Source organism: Xenia sp. Carnegie-2017, unplaced genomic scaffold (assembly GCF_021976095.1).
Source record: "Xenia sp. Carnegie-2017 unplaced genomic scaffold, XeniaSp_v1 HiC_scaffold_6, whole genome shotgun sequence".
Taxonomy (NCBI): Eukaryota; Metazoa; Cnidaria; class Anthozoa; order Malacalcyonacea; family Xeniidae; genus Xenia; species Xenia sp. Carnegie-2017.
The window spans coordinates 1,131,686-1,151,572 of NW_025813526.1; the positions used below are offsets into that span (position 1 = coordinate 1,131,686).

General features: G+C 35.0%; 1 protein-coding gene and 1 long non-coding RNA gene across 3 annotated transcripts in view; both read left to right on the forward strand.

Annotated features, from left to right (window-relative positions):
• LOC124457481 (fatty acyl-CoA reductase 1-like) overlaps positions 1 to 12,464 on the forward strand; it is a 31,586-nt gene extending 19,122 nt beyond the window's left edge. For both annotated transcript variants that reach the window (XM_047007720.1, XM_047007719.1), the window contains exons 11-15: positions 660 to 749; positions 1,294 to 1,366; positions 4,282 to 4,338; positions 4,534 to 4,661; positions 12,200 to 12,464. In XM_047007720.1, the coding sequence (XP_046863676.1) occupies positions 660 to 749; positions 1,294 to 1,366; positions 4,282 to 4,338; positions 4,534 to 4,661; positions 12,200 to 12,368 (517 nt within the window). In that variant the 3' untranslated portion in view covers positions 12,369 to 12,464. The remainder of the gene's footprint in view (positions 1 to 659; positions 750 to 1,293; positions 1,367 to 4,281; positions 4,339 to 4,533; positions 4,662 to 12,199) is intronic.
• On the forward strand, positions 7,446 to 8,179 carry LOC124457484. The gene is made up of 2 exons (XR_006952622.1): positions 7,446 to 7,531; positions 7,956 to 8,179. It is a non-coding gene; the product is annotated as an uncharacterized LOC124457484 (long non-coding RNA).
• Positions 12,465 to 19,887: the final 7,423 nt, after the last annotated feature.

The following is a 19,887-nucleotide window of genomic DNA, read 5'->3' on the forward strand; positions in this document are numbered from 1 at the left end:
TTGAGTGGAATATTTGAGGTAATTCAAACTTCTCTCAACAACGCTCAACACTGGTTAATGCCTTTCAACACTCATCAACATTGTGAGCAAATGCTGTCTATATATGTTGAGTCTACAATGTTCACCGCATGTTCAATCAACATAACTTTAAATTGTCATCGAAAAAAATTTTCATATAATTCTCTACACTATGTTTCTCGTCCATCACGTCACGTCACGATAATAATTTACTTCCTGCTTTTCTTGGCTACTTGGGCGCATTTCAAGTCATGTTGTCTGTGTGTAGAAGAGAAAATTGATATTATGAAATCAAGCCATAAGTCTCTTTTGAACAAAAGATCGGAGATGTTTGCAAAGTGCCGTCACAGGAAAGAATTTACGCGTAGTACTTTTCGCGCGTTTAGTATTTTAAATTTGAGTAATGAGCGTAAGCAATAAGTGCATATAGTTTCAATAATTAAGTGAACTGTAGTTTTATCGTGTTCATTCATCTGATAATGGTCGTTGAACGTGAAACACAGTGTAGTTCTTATTAAAATATTGTATAATTATAATTGAAAGTTGTATTGCTCTATTTGAACTGGTATTTTGTATATTTGATATTAAATAGTTATTATATATATCCATCATATTCTTTCTTGAATCTTACATTGTTTTAGGCTTGCCTTTACGTATTATACGTATATAAGTCACAAAATTCCAGCATGGATTGCCGATATCTTGGCAAAATTCATTGGACAGAAGCCAAGGTATTTAGATTTATAATCCACATCTATTTTTCAATAAGGCGCACGAATTTTCGTGTCTTGTTATTTATGCCCTTTACCCAACACGATTGGAGTAGTAGATAACATATGGTGTTTCATGGTTTTGCTTGTGCCATTAACTTCTTGTGCTAAACAATACTTCTTACTTTTCAATTACGAACATTCGACTATCAGCAAAGTCAAGTGAACGAAAAGAATCGAAAGAAAATCCTTTGTATTATACAGGGTGAATCAAAAAGCGTCGTTCAAAAACAAAATTCAAAACGTTTATAAAAATGGTTATTAGCTATTTGCGACAATTTTACTGTCAGAGAAACCCTCATCTGGAGTCCAATTATCTATTTCGTCCAAAATTTTTGCGAATCTTGCGTGCTGATGAATTTAGCAACATTTTCTTAACTGTTTAGTGTTTTTTATACAGTCTGTATTTCACAACCGTTAACTTGTCTATCGCCGCATCACCCCCATATTTCTAGAAACATAGGCACCTTTTCACAAACCTACATTTATGGTTTGAACTTTGTAGAATGCAAAAGAATTATGTTAAATTGGAAAAAGCGATGACAACTCTTGGATATTTTACCAAAAGAGAATGGACGGTATTGGTTTTTATTTGTTTTAAACTAGCGCTGAAGGCATCATTGTTAAGTTCCTATGTGCGTTTTAAGTTCCTATGTGCATTTTAGAGTTAGCAATGCTATTCATTAGCTTGTGTGCTGGATCATAGTGCGTGGTTTTATATCTCTTTGTTTTTACTACTTGCTATTACTATTCTGGCATCACCACCTATTTATTGACACAATAACTGGTTTTGGCTGACCTTATCATTTTCTCTTCAACAAAGAAAGACACGCTCTTAAGACTGATAATGACTCAGATTTTGCAAAATATCTTGTAATTAGATTTTTTGTTCTTTAAAATTTCTCGGTCCTGCCAACTGTGCTGAATGCGAACTTCTCAATTTTTACACCAAATCAAGGAAAAATTTTATGCCTAATAAAATTGATCTTATAAAAAAAACAGAAAAAAATTGGACTTTTTTAAGAGGCTTGTGTCGGCCCAGTTTCTGCCAGCGAACAACGAACGTTAATGCGACGACGTCATACGGTCGTCTGCTGTAAAAACTGCACTGATGAATCAGCTTTATAAATTTTCAGATCTAAGATCTTAAAAAATACTACCCTTTTAAAAAAAGTTGTACAAATTGAGGCATCAAATTTTAGAATTGAGTTTACCCATTTCTTCAAAAATAGTTTTATAGGAGTTCAATTTATATGTGAGGTAGAGTTCCCCCTCGTTGAAAATTGTGTTGCTGGTGTCACAGGCAGCGGCGTAGCTAGAGGTCGTCCTAGTCGTCCCAAACATTTTTCAAACTAAGGTTTTTAACCCACTAAAATTTCACTATTTGTTTATAATGTTAACAGATATTAGCGAAGACAAAATTTATTTTTAATGCTTTATTTGCATTTTGGAAGGCTTCTTATTACTTACACCATATGACGTTTCTCCCCGACATCTGCCCTAATCATTGCCTAAAAGCACATGAAACAGTATTCGCCCGTTTTTGGTCGTGCTCTAGTCAGGCCAGCACGACCAAATTATATATTCCTAAGCGCTGGTTGGCTAGAAAACCTCACGGCCTGTTAAAATTGGTATAGTCAGCCTCAGTTTGGTCGTGCTCTGATCACGCGAAAACAACCAAAACATGAATTACTAATAATATATAAGGCTGCATTGAGTCGTACGCATGCTCAATCGCCGAATATTTTCTTTTGCTCGTGCCCAAGTTTAGTAGCATGAGTATTTCAAATATTGTCGAATTATTCATCGTTTTACTGTGTTATTAGATTTATTTTTGTGTGTGAACATGGAAATCAATGAAGGACAGTCAAACGTCGCATCTGAAACTCAAAGAGCCAGAAATATTGTTTCTGAGCTTTTACGAAGGATTGTCAGTCCACGCCACGCTATACAGTAAAAATATTTTGTATGTGTGCCACGACCAACCCCTATGCTTACTCTGAAAACGAGAGATAAGGGGTTCCGATGGTCTTTGTGCAAAAAGAAAGATTGGTTGTGCGCTAGTGTGGAGAAGCAGCGGTTATTTTGTTGGCTTTATTTGCTGTTTTGTTCAAAGTCCACTACATTGACTCAAATTGATTATGTCAACATGCATAATTTACTGGGCGATTGCCAAAAGCATGAAATATCAAAGTCGCACATGTAAGCGTACATAACCGGCAGCACAGACAACTTATGTTGCCACCAACTGTACTGGAACTTCATGTTCGTTCTCGCTACTGCACGACCAGTTGTTTTTGTCTTGCTACGTCACTGGTCACAGGAAATCTCCCCAAAACAAAATGTCCCCCAGGACAAATTTCTATAGTTCAACTTTTTCAAACACCAAGATCACAGGCAATTTAAGTTGTGAAACAAGTTATTTAGATATCTACATTTAGTCACATAGTATCAAACTAGTCAGAATAACTATCGCACTTTAGCGATGATGACATACGTTAACGATTAATATTAAGAATAAAACTAACGACTCATGAAAAGTATCATATAAAGTATTCAAACATTTCTCAAAAATCAGAAAATTTTCAGCAGTAAATTTTAATAACTTCTACTCAACAGAAAATGCTCATTTGTTTATCAAATTGAATCTAAAACTTTAGATTTTTAGCTAACAAGGAAAAAAAGGGGGTTCAAAGTTCATTGCATAAACAATTAAATAGTTCATTTAACTAAGCGGTGCACATGACTACATGACTTGCAAAGCTATTCTTCCTCAGTTAGGAATTTGGCTCAAATTGGTGTGTGTTTTTATGGTACCATTGTCACAAATTTGCTACTGTTGGCAACATCAGCACTCTTTCTTTTACTTTACGTGTAATAGCTCTTTTTTTTCTTTGGAATTTACAATTGTTACATGTCCGCTGTTTTCTTTGTTGTGCTTTTGATGATACTGTTTGCAACATTGACAGATTTTTTGTGTTAACTAAATGCGTTTGCAGAATGTGTGTATGAAATGATTGTATGGATCATTCAAGATATTCCACCATTTTCGAAATAAAAGTTAAAGTTTGTAAAGGGAGAGGGCGGAAATTTTCGAAGAGGGGGAGCACATTTAGTAGGAAATATGGCTCTTGGAGGAGGCCAGTTTTTTCGGGGGGGAAGCAAATTTCCTGGGACACCTGTTTCCTCAAAGATTATCTTCCCAACTTGATCTGCGGGCATCTATGGTAACTTGATAGTAAATGCTTATTTCAAGTATAAAATAGGTTTTTACATATTGAATGTTTTTAGATATTTTTATTCTACCCAGATTAGCAAGTGCGCCAGATATATTATAAACTTTTAGTGAGGCTTAGCAATCTGTATATTTTATTTTTCATACTTGGAATTTTTTTATCAAATCGATGAAAATTATAAAACCATATACTTCTTGGGAAGTGTATCACTTTCGGGGAGACCCACATGATAAATTTCATTTTATTGATTTCTTCAGTTCAAGATGGACAACTACGACCTACTTTTGGACGAACTAGAGGGATCAGATCGTCAGGTACGTTTTGGATTATATATACCCATTTAAGATGTGTTATGCACATGTGGTACATCGATGACTGAAACTCTTGTTCTTCATTGATGTCTTTTAAAATATGTTGTTGTTTCATCATTTGTAAAGTGCTGTTTAGCGACGTTTAATAGCTATTTCATATTACTATATGTTTCTCATTGCATTTCTTAACTTTGCCAGGAATTTATGTTTGACGTTCGCCGTATTGAATGGGATGCTTACTTCAGGGACTTCGTCATTGGTATTAAAAAATATTTGCTGAAAGAGGATCCATCGGATCTCACTGCTGCTAAAAGAAGATTTAAAAGGTTTGTTGCTATTTGCAGTTCGTATTTATATTTATTTAGTCATGTGGATAAGACATAGTGTTATGGAATTACATTTTATTGATAAATATTCATTGTTTTATTATTAATTGTGCGGCGCCGAATGAGTTTTCATTATTTAACTTACTAACAAGGATATTTCTCGTAATTTTTTTTTATATTATATGAATAACCAAAATCTTGTTAGCCGATGTAACGTAATTATATCATACTAGAAAGTTTTGCCAACATGATTTCATTATATGATATCAAATAATAAACTTGTCACCTTTTGGTTATGTCAAAGAACCAATTTTGTTCACATGTGTTAATTTGGTTATTTCAAATAACCAAAATAATTTTACACTTAACGACGTCACAACTGTATGAACATCTACAGTCTACTACCTCCTGAATAGTCAAAAGGCAATCTATACAATCATTTGTTTTAAACTCACTGTCATATACTTGCACTGTAAAACTTCATTGCTCGTGCAATTTTATGTCAGTTTATTCATATTTCATTTACGGATAATCAATGTGCTTGTGGTATGCGTTTTTATTATATTCATCATGCAAACAAGCATATGTTTAATGCTCAAGCTAGCACGTGGAGTTAAGTTAAGTTAACTCTGTGAGTATAAGTGCCCAAAATAATATATTTATTAGCAACTAGACAATGTATTTCAACAATCAATTTAATCTTAGCGCAGCTTTTATTCTTTTGAAAATGTAACGCTCTGCTATGTCCATATTATTGAAATAGCACTGCCTTGTTTTTAGCGGTAATCATAATAAACATTAATAACGCTTGCACTATAAATGCCACATGAGAAACAAAAGCAGTGTCCGCTAATATGCAAGACAACAAGCTCTTTCAATGTTCGTGAAATATGAATAAACTGAAAGAACAATTGCAAGAGCACTTTGTTCAAGACCAGACACGGCAATACAAGAGGACGCTTTACCGCAAGATAGATAACGTAACGACAAGTTTTACAATGAGAGTACGTGAATTATGTTACTGTGAAATGAGTGAATTCAAGACTAGTCATAGGCAATACATTGCCACATGGCTATTCACAGGGAAGCAGAATGTAGGTGTTCATACAATTGTGACGTCATTTTGCTCGCAGTGTGTAAAAAGATGTCAAGTGTTGTATTTGTTATTTAAGACAACGAAATTAAATCATATCGACGAATCTGATTATTTGATATAACCAAGTGGCGTTAAGTTCATTAATTATCAATTTGACATCACCTAACAAAATTGTGTTGGTAAAATTTTGTTATTTGATTGGAAAATAAAACGAGACCTACCTGAAATCGAAGTTTGATTGAAATTTTATGAATTACTGTTCAGGAAGTAGGAAGTCATGTGAGATAGAGCGCACGACATGAAGATCAGTTTTAAAAATTTGTGAGTGGGAGGCAATATTTAGCATCATTTGAGAAGAAGCAAGTAATTAGTTGGATGGGTGACGTCCTGGTTCCTGAACAGGAACTCAACAGGAACTCAATTTCAATCAAACTTCGATCAGATAAGTCTCGTTTAATTTTCTAGGAAGTCATGTGAGATTTTAAAGCAATGTCGACAGGAACAATAACTAAAAACAAAAGAATGTAATTGAAATTTCACATTTCATGTCTCACAAATGGCAGAAAGTAGATCATTGCCAAAGTTCTTTGCCTCAATTGGCTTACTATAAAATGTTTGAAAAGTAAACTCATTACTCCATGTAGCTACATTCATAATTGTGTCCATAGTAATATTCAATGCATTTGCCGCAGAAGTTGATTTAGTTCGAGTACGGTGTGCACTGTAAACCTATTTTAACCATCGGGAAATGGTCGCTGAAGTGATCGAATGATGAGATTTTTGATAGCTCAACATGGGCGTACGGGCTGTGGGGTACGGGGCGCTGTGCCCCCAAACCTTAGCCATTCGGGCATTTGGGCTTAACATCATGTGTAGTTTGGGCCATTAATAGAAGGCTAAGCGACGTAAATAAAATCAAATTATATGGAAGAGATGATTAAGAAAGGAATTAATTGACGTTAATAATTCCTTGCGTTATATGAAGTTCAAATGTAACTTAATTGGAACGCGTGCAATCTTGGATAAAAATATAATTTCAATGCGGCGTTAAACATCCAAAGATGATATTTATCTTACTTTTTGATGATTATGCACCATAAAGACAAAATATTACAGGGTTTGGGGTAGTTAAAAGTATCTTTAAGGCACTTAGCATCTGTTAACACAAATGATCATTTTGATTTGTTTGTTTACATGTCTTTCCATGCTATAGAGCTACTACAAAGTTTACTGATTTATTTGAATATTTGTTATTGTCTCTGATCACAACATGCAATTATTTGAGAAAATCATTTTAAGGAATTGGATTACCTTCCGAAGATCATATTTTTTCCGACTTTTCATTATACATGAGTATGAATGACCACGCCAACCAATCCGAACAGGAAACACGATTGAATACTATATACACGACTTGTTTGATTTTAAGTTAAGCTACTAGACGTTACCTGTACTAAATTGGCCGGTATTCTCAGATTGCATATTGCTCCTGCACATTGGAAATACTATTCTTATTATGTACTCTGTGCCAACTGGAAAGTTTGTAAGCTGCGCACCTGAGATCAATAGCGAATTTGCACTACATTTTCGTTAAAAAACGTATTTTTTTCAAAATTTTGCGCGCGTACGCGCGCTTTTAGCAAAAATTGCTATATTTACGTAGTAATATCGTAGTTTTCTCAAATTTTACAACTAAATCGCAAACAAGTCTCTCTACAGAGGACGCGGCAGAATCGATCTTGTTTACGTTCCAATATTGTCGCCAACGGTTAAGGTATGTAGAATATTGCTTCTTGGTACGCGGGGATGATTTGAGAAGCCTCTGTTGAAATGCCTCTATCAGAGAGGAGTTCCCCGATAAATGGCAAAGTAGTTACTCCAATTTTGTGTTGAGAGGGTGGATTTGATCTGGATGAGCTGGAAGAGTTAATGTCGTTTTTCCTCTAGGTAAAACAACAGGATGTGCTAATAGCATCTGAATTGAAGCTGGCCACCAACTTTGTGTTGGCCAGTTAGGGACTAAGACTAGTCCTGTGCTTTTCTCTTGTACTATTTTTTGTAACACCTGCGAAATCATGCTAAAGGACCGGAACGCATAAAATGTATGGTTTAGGCCGGTCAGATTGGTATGAAAAATAGGGTTTCGCCTAATTGTTCAACCTTAACGCAAACAAATCAATGCTCGAATTTACGTCTAGTTTTTGAATGGCACACGTGAACAGAGTCGATTCGCAGTGACATTTTGTATTCCTGGAATGTGCGCTGGTGTCAAGCAAACATCATACGAAGTGCAGCTGGTCCAGACTTTACATGGCAACTTGTGAATAGAACTTGAGTGGCATGTGCGCATTTGATTAATGCAAGCTACAGCGGTAGTATTATCTATATTAATACCTTAACATGATGGCTTTTTAGTTCCGAAGAAAATGACTCAAGGGCAAACAACACTGCAAGAATTTCCAAATAATTTTTATGATTGGAAGCCTCAAAGGGCGTCCAGTTACCCGTGGCTCACAAACCATTTAGGGAGCAGCCCCACTCCTCCAACAAGGTATCAGTTGTTAAGCATATGCTAGGTTCGTTGTGATTAATCTGCCTGTAAGTCGTGCATATTGATGACTACCGCCATCTTTATTCATGTATGGCCTCTGAAAGCCGGGTCATTGTCTTTGGTAATTTACCCTGGTTTGACTTGAGGAGATCGATTTATCCATTTCCAGCCATCAAAAAGGCAACTTACCGTACATTACGCCCGGGAAACTCAAAGTCAGAGTGCCCAAAACCCCTGAAACGTCCCTAATTTTGGGGGGAGAAGCGTGTAGTAGCTCATGATTTTGATTTATAAAGTATTCGAACAGAGAGTATATACATAAAACTGCCTTTTATTGAACAAAACAGCAAGCAGTTACAGAGTTTTTTGTACGTACAACTGCGTCAGCAATATCTACTGCTAGTTGTTCTGCTTCATAACTGCGCTTGGCCGCAGGTTCTTCGTTTTGTGTCAACAAGACTTCGCAATCTGCGTCATGCCCTGATTCGGGGATAAAGCACTTGCTTTCCTCTTACGAGTAGATTTTACTCTAGAGGACTCAAATGTTTGCTGCATTAACCTGAGTGATTAGTGACTTTAAGATAGTTACTTCGAACAAACTACTACAGTTAAAAAAATGCGCGTGGAATGAATCGAGTACGTTAAGAAAACAAACAAATACCACGGACCACGGTCAAACTCTTACCTCCATTTGCTTCTATGCCTTCGTTTAAAGAACCATGTGATATTTTGAAAATTGCTCTTGCTGATGAAATCATTAATGATGAAGAATTTGTTATAGTTTTTGAGCTTTTCACACCAGCCAATCCCAAATATCCATACTGGAAATACGACAAATTTCGGTTTGAAAATCTAGATCCCTACGAATGCATAACTGAGCTACGTTTTGAAAAGACCAACTTACCACTTCTCAAACAACATCTTGGGGTTCCTCATCGATTTATCTGTTCTTAAGGAAAACTGTGTGTTATTGCATGGAAGGTTTGTGCATTTTGCTGAAAAGATTAAATTACTCCTGTCGCTACTCTGACATGATTCACGGGTTTGCACGTCCTGTTCCAGAACTATACATGATATCTGACACTGTTCTAGACTGGATGTATCGTGTGCACAACGATCGAATGACTTCCTGGAGTCAACCATTTCTTTCAAGGGAATGCCTGCAAAATTCCACTGACTCTCATCAAAAGGAGCACCGCTCAAAAATTTTTTTGGTTTTATTGACGGAACAGTTCGACCAGTATGTCGACCTGGAAAACGTCAAAAAGTAGTTTATAATGCCTACAAGCGAGTGAACGCCCTCGAGTTTCAAGCAGTTTCATTACCAAGTGCAATCATTGCAAACCTATTTGGTCCTCTTGAAGGTAAGAGGCATGACACTGGGATGCTTAGAGATTCTGGTGTTCTGGGTGCTCTGCATGACATCGCTTATAATGCAACTGGTGAGCCCTTGTACATTTCTGGTAACCCAGCATACCCACTACGACATCATCAAATGGGCCCATACTAACAGGATGATGTAGCATTTGTCACTTCAGAGTGAGAGCATTTAGCAAAGCAATGAGTGAGGTTTGCGTCTCTGTGGAATGGTTGTTTGTTGACATTTCAACATTTCAAATTTATAGACTTTAAGATAAACATTAAAATTGACTTGAGTGTAGTTAGAAAGCAATACATGGTCTCTACATTATTTAGAAACATACTAACTTGTTTTTATGGAAATGTAACATCAGATTATTTTGCTGTTCAACCATAAACACTTAGAAATACTTATCATAACATGTATTGACCTTACTTTGTTTTGTATATGGTCATAGAACTTCAAGTTTACAAGTTTTCATTAAACAAAAATCAACATGATTGCATGCTCTAGAAAAGCTTTGTGTTGAAATAAAAGCAAATTTGAGTTACAAGAAAAATAACAAATTTTGCCAAATTCAATGTCATAAAGATAACAAAAAGGCAGAACATAACCAACAATACAAATGTTAAGCAGAATACATGTACATTGCAATATCATTTTGATAGCTTTTCGAGGACAGCCAACATTGCTGTTTGCATTTTCAATTGCATCTGCTGTTGCCTTTGCTGTAAATCAAGCTGCTTCATTTGTTGCTGCTGCAATGCAAGTTAATCCTGCTTTTGCTGAAATAACTTCTCCTTCACATTAAACTTTTGCTTTCCAGGGGGCCTGTTGTTTTTTCATCTCAAACTCTTGTTGTTGAATGAGTAAGGCTTGCTCAGACTTCTCTCTTAAATATTGACCTGCATCACTACTACTTCTCCTTTTAGCTTTCTTAAACTTGCCTGTATTTACATCATCGTCATTTTCATCTGAATCATCTTCACTAGGTTTTGCATCTTTGGTTTTGCTTCAGGTATTCATAGCTGCATTTCGTACTGCCAAGGCATTTGCTCTTTCCTTTTTCTCACTTATGTTATCACTCTAAACGTGGTTTAACATTACTTCATTAATTTTGTCAAGAAGTATATTTATCTGTAAAGGTGGGTCAGAGGTTATACCACTTGCATTTTCTTCTTTTCTCATTTTTGAACGATAATCAGTTATTAATTTGGTAAACCTCTATTGTGGTATTAAACAATACTCACATGATTTAAACTAACTCAGGTTGTACTGTTCGAATAATACCCTATTTTGCCTCATTCCATAAAACACAGTTAACTGTTAAGTCTAATGTAAACATAAGCTTAAATTGAACATAATTATGTATTAAAAATTGAATTGCACAGAAGTAATGCAGTTTTAGTTCAACAGAATCACTTGTTCATTGCAGCTCTTACTTGTTTCGAGTCGTAAGAGGATTCTTTGCTCTACAGAATAAAAGAAATTAGTTCAAATCGTAAGTGAGAAACTCAAAAATCAAAGCTCAGTTAAAAAGTTTAGAAAAACTTCACCATCTGATATGGTATATTTTTGTCAGAAGTAAACATATTTTAGGTAAACACATGTTTTAGGTACACAACTGCGAAATTAACTTTTGAAAAAAACCATCAAAATAGTTTATTAACATTGTTTCTAAAGGAGTATCGTCTGATTGAGCCATACTATAATTCTACATTTATGGAAAGTAGATGTGATCTTAAGTTCAGCAGCTAAAAATCATTGTACATTAGTGTTTGTATTTCAGTGGTGCTTCTGTAAAACTTTTAAAGTCTTAACATATTAAAATGAAAACAAAAACAATGACTTACCCGACAGAACTATTGAATTCTTCCACCCGTAGTCAACACTTCGAGAAACCGTCGCTAAAGTCACCGTAGTGACGTTTATTACGGTGACAACGCAACGCTTCAATCTCTCGATCCATTCCACGCGCATTAACCATAGTTGATTGTCCGTAGTCACTTTCTTTAAGTCACTATTCACTCATTGGGGTCATTTCTTCACTCATCCTACAAAGGGCAGTTGCCACATTCAAATTCCATGATGTGACTTGCCCTTCTTCGTTTTCTTCAATCATGTCATCTTGTTAATCGTGTTCAGCAAAACCCAGGAGTGCTGCTTCATCTCCGACATCATCTCTTGTCGTTATACTTTTCACTTGTAGAAGCCATAATTCAAAGATTTGGAATATAGTGTGAAAATGAACTTTTTGTAACCGATCGAACTGATCTTCATATTGCGCGTTCTATCTCACATGACTTTCTAGTGACGCTAAACAGTGACGAAATAGAATTATTATTATTAACGTTATTACTTTACATCGGCTGACGAGATTTTGATTATAAAATGTAATAAAATAAATATATTGCAAAAAAATGTTATCAGTGAGTTGAATAACAAAAACACATTCGGCGCCTTATAACAATTATTGAAATAAATAAGAAACAGAATTATCGAAAACATTTTCCGTGTATTTTCTGATATAGATTGCGTAATGTTCGTTGGATTACGTACTTCGTGTCAGCTGTTTTGATGTGGACGGTGATGGTGAAAAAAATTCCATCAATGCGATCTTTATGGTATTCATGTGTAGATAACGCATTGAAAATGTTTGGCTACCTTAGCGTGCTTGAAAAACTACCTTGGAAACTCTAAGACAAATTACAAAACTAACGATATTTACTCTGGAAAGTAGTTAATTTATATTTGTAGGTCATTATGGAATATTATTACATTTAAATCGACACAGTACTTTTATGACCTTTGCATGTTGCATTGCGCTTCAGTTTACACTTTTGAGAGTGTTCGCAAATTCTGCAGTTATGCATTTAAAAGATTTCTAGAAAACTTTGAAATTTACTTCGCCATTGAAATTTACTTCGCATTATTTTTCATGATTTATTTTAATTATATATGATAATTGAATTTAGTAGTTTGGTTATTTCAAATAACTATTTTGTGTGACAACGTGCTTAACTTCATTATATCAAATAACCTCTTTTCGCAAAATTTTTATATCAAACAACCACTTTTCGCAAAATTGTTATCAAATAGCCAAAATAATTTTTATACTCTTGCGAAGCAAATGACGTAATAGTCCGTTGGCTGTGGCCTCAAAACATTAACTTTCGTAGCCACCATCGCGCTGCTAAATTTTATGAACGTTATTCTATAGTTTTCATATTATCGGAAAAGTAACGGTTTTTCCGACCGATCGCCCATCAGCATTCGAAATTCAAATTTCTATTCACGCTTTCTGTAAACTGTGAACTCTATGGACGATTCTTTTATTTTACTAACAAAGAAAGGGTTTTATGAATGTTTTTATGCAGTGCGGTAATTGAAATTAAATGAAGATATGATCTTCGCACTTAGCTGGACAATTTAAGCAATCGTCTCAGGACCTGAAAAAATCAGGTGACTCAACGGGATTCGAACCCATGACCTCTGCGGTGCCGGTGCAGTGCTCTGACCAACTGAGCTATGAAGTCACACAGTGGTGAGCAGGTCAATATTGTTGGGCTCATGTTTTCTCGTGAAAGGAATGTCGTATGAATGTTTTTATGCAGTGCGGTAATTGAAATTAAATGAAGATATGATCTTCGCACTTAGCTGGACAATTTAAGCAATCGTCTCAGGACCTGAAAAAATCAGGTGACTCAACGGGATTCGAACCCATGACCTCTGCGGAGAGGAAAAGTTCACAAGATCATTGACAAATGTTATAGAGCAAGCCGTTCGAGAAACTATATAACAAACTCTGCCGAGGAAAGCAGCACATCTGAATTAGTATTTTGCTTCGCTGTCAGTTGCTTCCCCAAGTGTATCAAAATTATTTTGCTTATTTGATACAAAAAAGTTTTATCAAAGAAATAAAAAGTGGTTATTTGATATAATGAGGTTAAAGCACGTTGTCACTAAAATGGTTATTTGAAATAACCAAATTACTAAATGCAATTAACATTTACATATATAATTAAATAGATCACAAAAAAAGTTCAATAAATAATATAACTACATTTGGCGCCCCATAATTGACATTTTTGCTTTCAGAATGCTTTGTTTTGACCGTTTTTATTGAATGCGTGTACCATTCCGCCATTCGTTTTCTGCTGAAATGAAAAAAAAACTTATTGGGAAAATGAAATCCAAAAATCGAAATTCAAATTTTGTTTTTTTTGTTTTTTGGTGTTGGACGAAACTTGATAATTGAACACAATTTTTGGTTTAGCACACTGTTAAACTGTTTTGTTAAAACAACCAAAAAAATTTGGTTGAATGTGGATCTGAGGTAAAGAATTTAATATTAGTTAAGACAACCAATTTTGTTTGGTTAAAAAATAAATGGTTGAAACAACCAATTATAACATTGTATCTTTTGACCAATTTAAGATACTGGTTGCTACCAATACATAATTCGTTAATTGAACCAATATCAATTTTGTCAAATGTAACATTCACATATGTTTACTTACCATTTAAAAATGTGTTATTCTTGCTAATTGTTAATTGATTAATCTAATCAATTATATATAAGCTAATTTCACCAATGTTAAATTGGTTGAATGTACCAGAAGAATATTGGTCGTTCTAATCAATCAAAAACTTGTTATTACTACCAATTTTTAATAGATTATTTCCATCAATTATATATTGGTCAAGTTAAATTGGTTGTAACAACCGATTCCTTGTAATTGCTAATTCAACCAATTGTAAATTGTACCACTGATGGATTTAAGGTAACCAATTACTTTTTCTTCAAATGTCCACTTCTAAAAGTTTTAAATTGGTTTAAATAACCCATTGAACCTAAATTAATAAAAACTTTTCACGTCGCAGTGTTGCACAGTTTTTGACATACAAACTATTAGCATATACATAAAATAAGTTATTTAACAAAGAACTAAATAGTATTAAAGTAAATGGTTTGAACCCGGGAGTATCGTTACATGTTTGTATATGTAGATCGTCCAGGTTGGTATAGTCCTGAGAAGGACTGTTTTTGTTGTTGTTTACTGACGTTTCGACAACCTTAGCGGTAGTCATCTTCACAGTCTAAAGTTTCTCTCAAAAACTCTTCAGAGTCAGAGTTTTTGACTGAAATGACTACCGCTAAGGTTGTCGAAACGTCAGTCCACATCAACAAAAACAGTCCTTCTCAGGACTATACCAACCTGGACGATCTTTATTTACAAACATGTAACTAAATAGTATATTCAAAATCCCTTAATAGTCGCTGCATCTCCGAAAGACAATTGTCCACTGCAATGGGCATTGAACAAGGTAGCTGGCTCAACAGGACATGCTCAAAAAAACATATACGTTTTTATATAGTCCTCGTGGCAAGCCTACATTGAATGCGTAGAACTGGCAAGCAACGTTACGACGGCATTTAATCCCAAATCTGCATACCCCATCATGTCTTCGGCAGCAAGGCATAACGCTTCAACATTCAGCGCTGTTCCAGACGAAATCAATCTGGGAGTGGAACTTTGCTCTATCTCTTTTGCAACTGTTCTTTCGCATGTTTCTGTCTAAAAATAGATTTTCAAAGAAACGTAGCTCTATTAACAAAATTTGCCGGGTCAAAACTTTTGCTATTTGAAAAGAGCGGAAACATACAGGCTGCATTAAAAATGCCCTGTGGCGTAAACATATGCCTTGTAAGTTATATTACATAATGCAATATTGAGCAACTACAATCTTCCAAAATAAGTCCCCGACGTTAATGATTTCCTTTCTTCTCTCCCAATAGCTACGTAAGGTAATGAAGCCATTATACTACGATTTTCCTGTAAAAATATTTTAAATTAACAAATCTTTTAATTACAGATTTTATAGACCTAGCATGACGTAAGAAACAGCAATTGAGCTAAATATTAAAGCTTCGTTGGAAACATAATCACTGTAGGAAACATTTCGCTAAATGCAATACACCGAAAGTCAATATACCGAAAAGTATAGGCTTGTCGCATGATACATATTAGTCTAGGACCAGTATAAGAGTTTGTATGCATTTTCATTTACCCGAAGTTATCTCAACTGTTTTTGGGTAAAATGACCATGACGTACACATGGCATATGTGCCATTTGCTCAATGCGCGACCAAAGTCCTGAAACTGCAGTGTCGACATGCATAGCTCTAACTTCCAGAAAAAATAGCAATAACGATTCTGTAATGTTTTAAGGTGCTTAGAAGGCTCACTTTTAGGGGTGATCATCGCAGGAAAAATTTACATAAGTTTAATATTTACTGAGAAAATTACAATACACCAGCTATGGTCAAATGCCAATTTTGCATAAATTAACAAATATTCTTGGCAGAGATTGAATTTTCATAGAAAAAATAATATAGGATGAAAAACCACACTCAACTTACTCTAATTATTCGTTAATTCAAGCATTTGACATTGTTTTTGCTGGCATACGATAGAATATATTTCGCATACCTTCCTCCTTAACCTGCTTTCGGCCATATTTTGCCGTCTTGTGTGCTTTTTATCGCCGAATCTTGAAAGTATTCGGCAAATCTTGTACATTTCCGTGATCACTGATGACAAAATAAGATTTTAACCCCAGTTTTCTCAAGTTTGGACGCAGTGCAGTGGCTTTTATCTTAGATATTTCGTACATGGACATTCTTTTAATATCGGCGCCATTGCGAAGTGTCGTCGCTTTTCTGCTCGATTAATCCCGCTTCATAGACTTCATAAGTGCAAGCATTGCAACGAAATACATTGTATTTTAGTACCAATCGAGAAAATGAAAAGATTAGCTTTATCCGTGAGGGATAAACCTCCTATAACATATTTAGGATCAAATTTTGCGATCAAATTTTCCAGTGGACAACATTGAATGTTTATTCGAGAAGAAATTTCAACTTTGTGTTATTGGTCTGGTGAAAGCATGTGCAGTGTGAAAAATTATACATTCTTCGGAAAAATTTTCTTAAGTGGAAACGGGCCTTAAATGGTTCCCAGCCTCTCTTCACGGAGTGAACGAATAATGGAGGTTTGCCAAGAATGTTGGACTATAATTAGATAGTAAGTAAGAAAAATGTTTTGTCAAAATCATCTAACACGGCAAGCATGATGTAATCTGCATGCCAAGAATATGTAAACTTTAACCTCTCTCGCAGTTTTCCTTCTTATATTTAGCAGGCGATCTTTGATTTTCTTTGCCCAGAATTGCTAAATAGGAGTTTTTATGATAGAATTATCTATGCTATTACGTTAAACGATAACGAGCAAAATGTGAACTAGAAAGAAAAGTTAGTGACTTATGACCAGCCCATTCCAAAAAGCGCTAGATTTTTTACATAATTACCACGAGAACGTAACTACCGCGTTTTTCCAAAAGAACAACTGCAAGTCTTGTGCAAATGTAATAGTCGTAGCTAGTGACAGCAACGTTTTCTATTTCCATAAACAAGACAGTATCAAACTCTTTTATAAAAGCATGATTACCTTTACCAACGCATGATTAAATAGAACTAGTGGTAATGTAAACAAAAGGATTGGTCTTTTATCATATTTAGAAAATCATTAACTATGTCTTTAACTTTTTATACTTACTTGACCTGATCCAAATGATCCACTTAAGCATGGATACTGCTGTATCAGCAGCATTTCTATTTGGTTCTTCTCGGCAGCAGTCACTAAGCCTTTGTGCTGTGCTGTAATTGACATGCAAAGTTGTCTATTCAATGGACTCTTTTGTTAATTTGTCAGCTTACCTTTCTTTAAAGAGTTTTCAATATTTGGTTCCCACTAGAAGTGTATGTTCAAAGTGAAAAAGCAGCTTATATTACATAAAATATACATAGCTGAGGGATACCAAAAGCGTTTTTAATGCCAAAAAGCTCTCTAATACATGGCCGTTAAGGGGGGGGGGCGGTGGTAATGGGGCATATTGATCGGTCCCTGAAATGTAAGTACAAAAAGTAAAAAAGTGTAATACACAAGTTGGCCACATTTACCCTGGTTGGAATCTTGAAATCTTTTAACCACGAATGAGATGACGTATGCTGGGTATTTATAGCTGCCTATAAAAAAAGTAATGTAGCAAAAGCAAGATAAATCAGATAAGGTTACAAAAACATTCCGTATTTGTTGGGTAAGGTTAAAATGTTGTAACCTTAAGGTTACGGCACATTGCAAATCCCAAGCACAAAACTCATTTCGATTGCGTTTAGACCTATTTCCAGATAAATTACTGCTGAATAATGCCAATGCTAAATGTTGTGTAACTTCACATAAAAGCAGTTTTTTGATACCTCTATATAAAATATGCTGTGTCTTTTCTCTTACAAAGATAGACACTTCTATTACAGATATATTTAAAAAATGGTGTGTCCGAGTAAAAATGTTCTTCTTAACGATGTACACGCTTACAACACGGAGTTTATGTTATAAGCGTGTGATTCGAGGAATAAAACGTTTGTGGGACTCCACATTTTCCACTCCATTGAAGCATGCAGTGGAAAGTGGGCAATATGTATTACATGTATCGATATTCAAAAGCGAGGAGGGACTCTGCTCTCCGACTCCGCACTCTGCTTATTTTACTAAGGCTTCTGTAAATTTTTTGCTGTTTAGAGTACATGTTTCACTTCCTGTGAAAAAGCACGCTTTAATTTTATAATTGCTAAAAAGCACGGAATAGTGGTTAAACAGAACGGTCATTTATGTGTGCAAACTGCCCTCACGTCCACCATTGCTCTAGGAAGTTGGTTTGGGTTTGTCACCTTTTTTGCGTCACATACAAATGACAAATGACGTCATTCCTAAATAGTTTGTCTCAAGTTAATGTTTCAAAAAAATAATCAATTTGCCAGATAAATAACGGCTGATTTTCGAGAGGACAACGACATTGTAAAGTGTGACACGAGTGACCCTTATGCATATTCCTTATTTTGTAATAAAAACAAATCACTGTAACTGCGTAAAAGCACTATTGATATTTCGACAAGTTCTTTTAAAATAAACATGTTTCAACATCTCATGATGCCATCTTAAGTATTTTAAGGGATATTATGTATGTGATGAATATATATAAGAGAAATATGATACTGTGATACAATTTATACACTTATAAATAGATTATTATATTACGATGAAATAGTGGTTAGAATTTATGATGGAATTATTTACAGGCTGAATATAGTGTTAAAACGAAAAACTTGAACGTTGAGATTAGGGCTGGTTTTGTTAATGTGAAGTGCTTCTTTGATTTTGAGTGCGAATGTAGTATCTGCAGTGTCGATGATTTTAAAGCAAGAGGGTGAATAGTTAGTTATGCATGAAGGTGATTTTAAAAGGTGTCGAAAGATATGTGAGTTTTTATCAGTTGTGGTGTGTTCCCTGATTCTGGTGGATAAGTGACGGGATGTTTCGCCAATGTATCGGGAATTACATTCCAGAAAATTGAATTCGTATACGACCATAGATTTAATAGAATCTGGGATAGGATCTTTGAATGAGATGTAGTTTTGGATTTTGAAGTAAGTGAAAATTAGTCGGATGTTAATGTCAGTGCAGAAGCGTTTGATGATGTTTGTAAGTCTGCGTTGTGTGTGTCGTGAATGATGTCCGATGTACGGTAGTTTAAAGTAAAGCGTTTTTATGGACTGTTCGTTGTTGTTGGTCGTGATTGTTATATCGGATGTTTTGGTGTTCGCTTTGAAGTTAGTATTAGTTTTGTCATGGAGATATCGTTTGACAGTTTTGTTGATGAAGTGTAGTGGGAAAGAGTTGCGTAATAAAATAGATGTGATGTTCGTTAGGTCTTGTTGAAAGCCATTGTTGGTGTTGTTAATTTTGTATGCTCTGTCTATAAGTGTGCGTATTAATCCAGTCTTGTAAGAAAGTGGTGTGAAACTGAAGTAGTTCGTTAATAGTCCGTGAAGCTTGGTTTATGATACGCAGACATTGTATAGGTGTTATTTGATTTTGTTGATAAAATGTCTAGAAAAGGTAGTTGGTTTTGTTTTTCAGTTTCGAAAGAAAATTTAATGTTCGTGTGTTGTTTGTTGGTGTAACTAAAAAAGTTCATAGCCTCAGTCTCGTTTGTAAAAACACAAAAAATATCGTCACGTATCTGCGGTAGAAAAATGGTTTTGTGTTGTTGTAGTTTGTAATCCAGTTTCGCTCATGTGAACCCATAAAAATGTTTG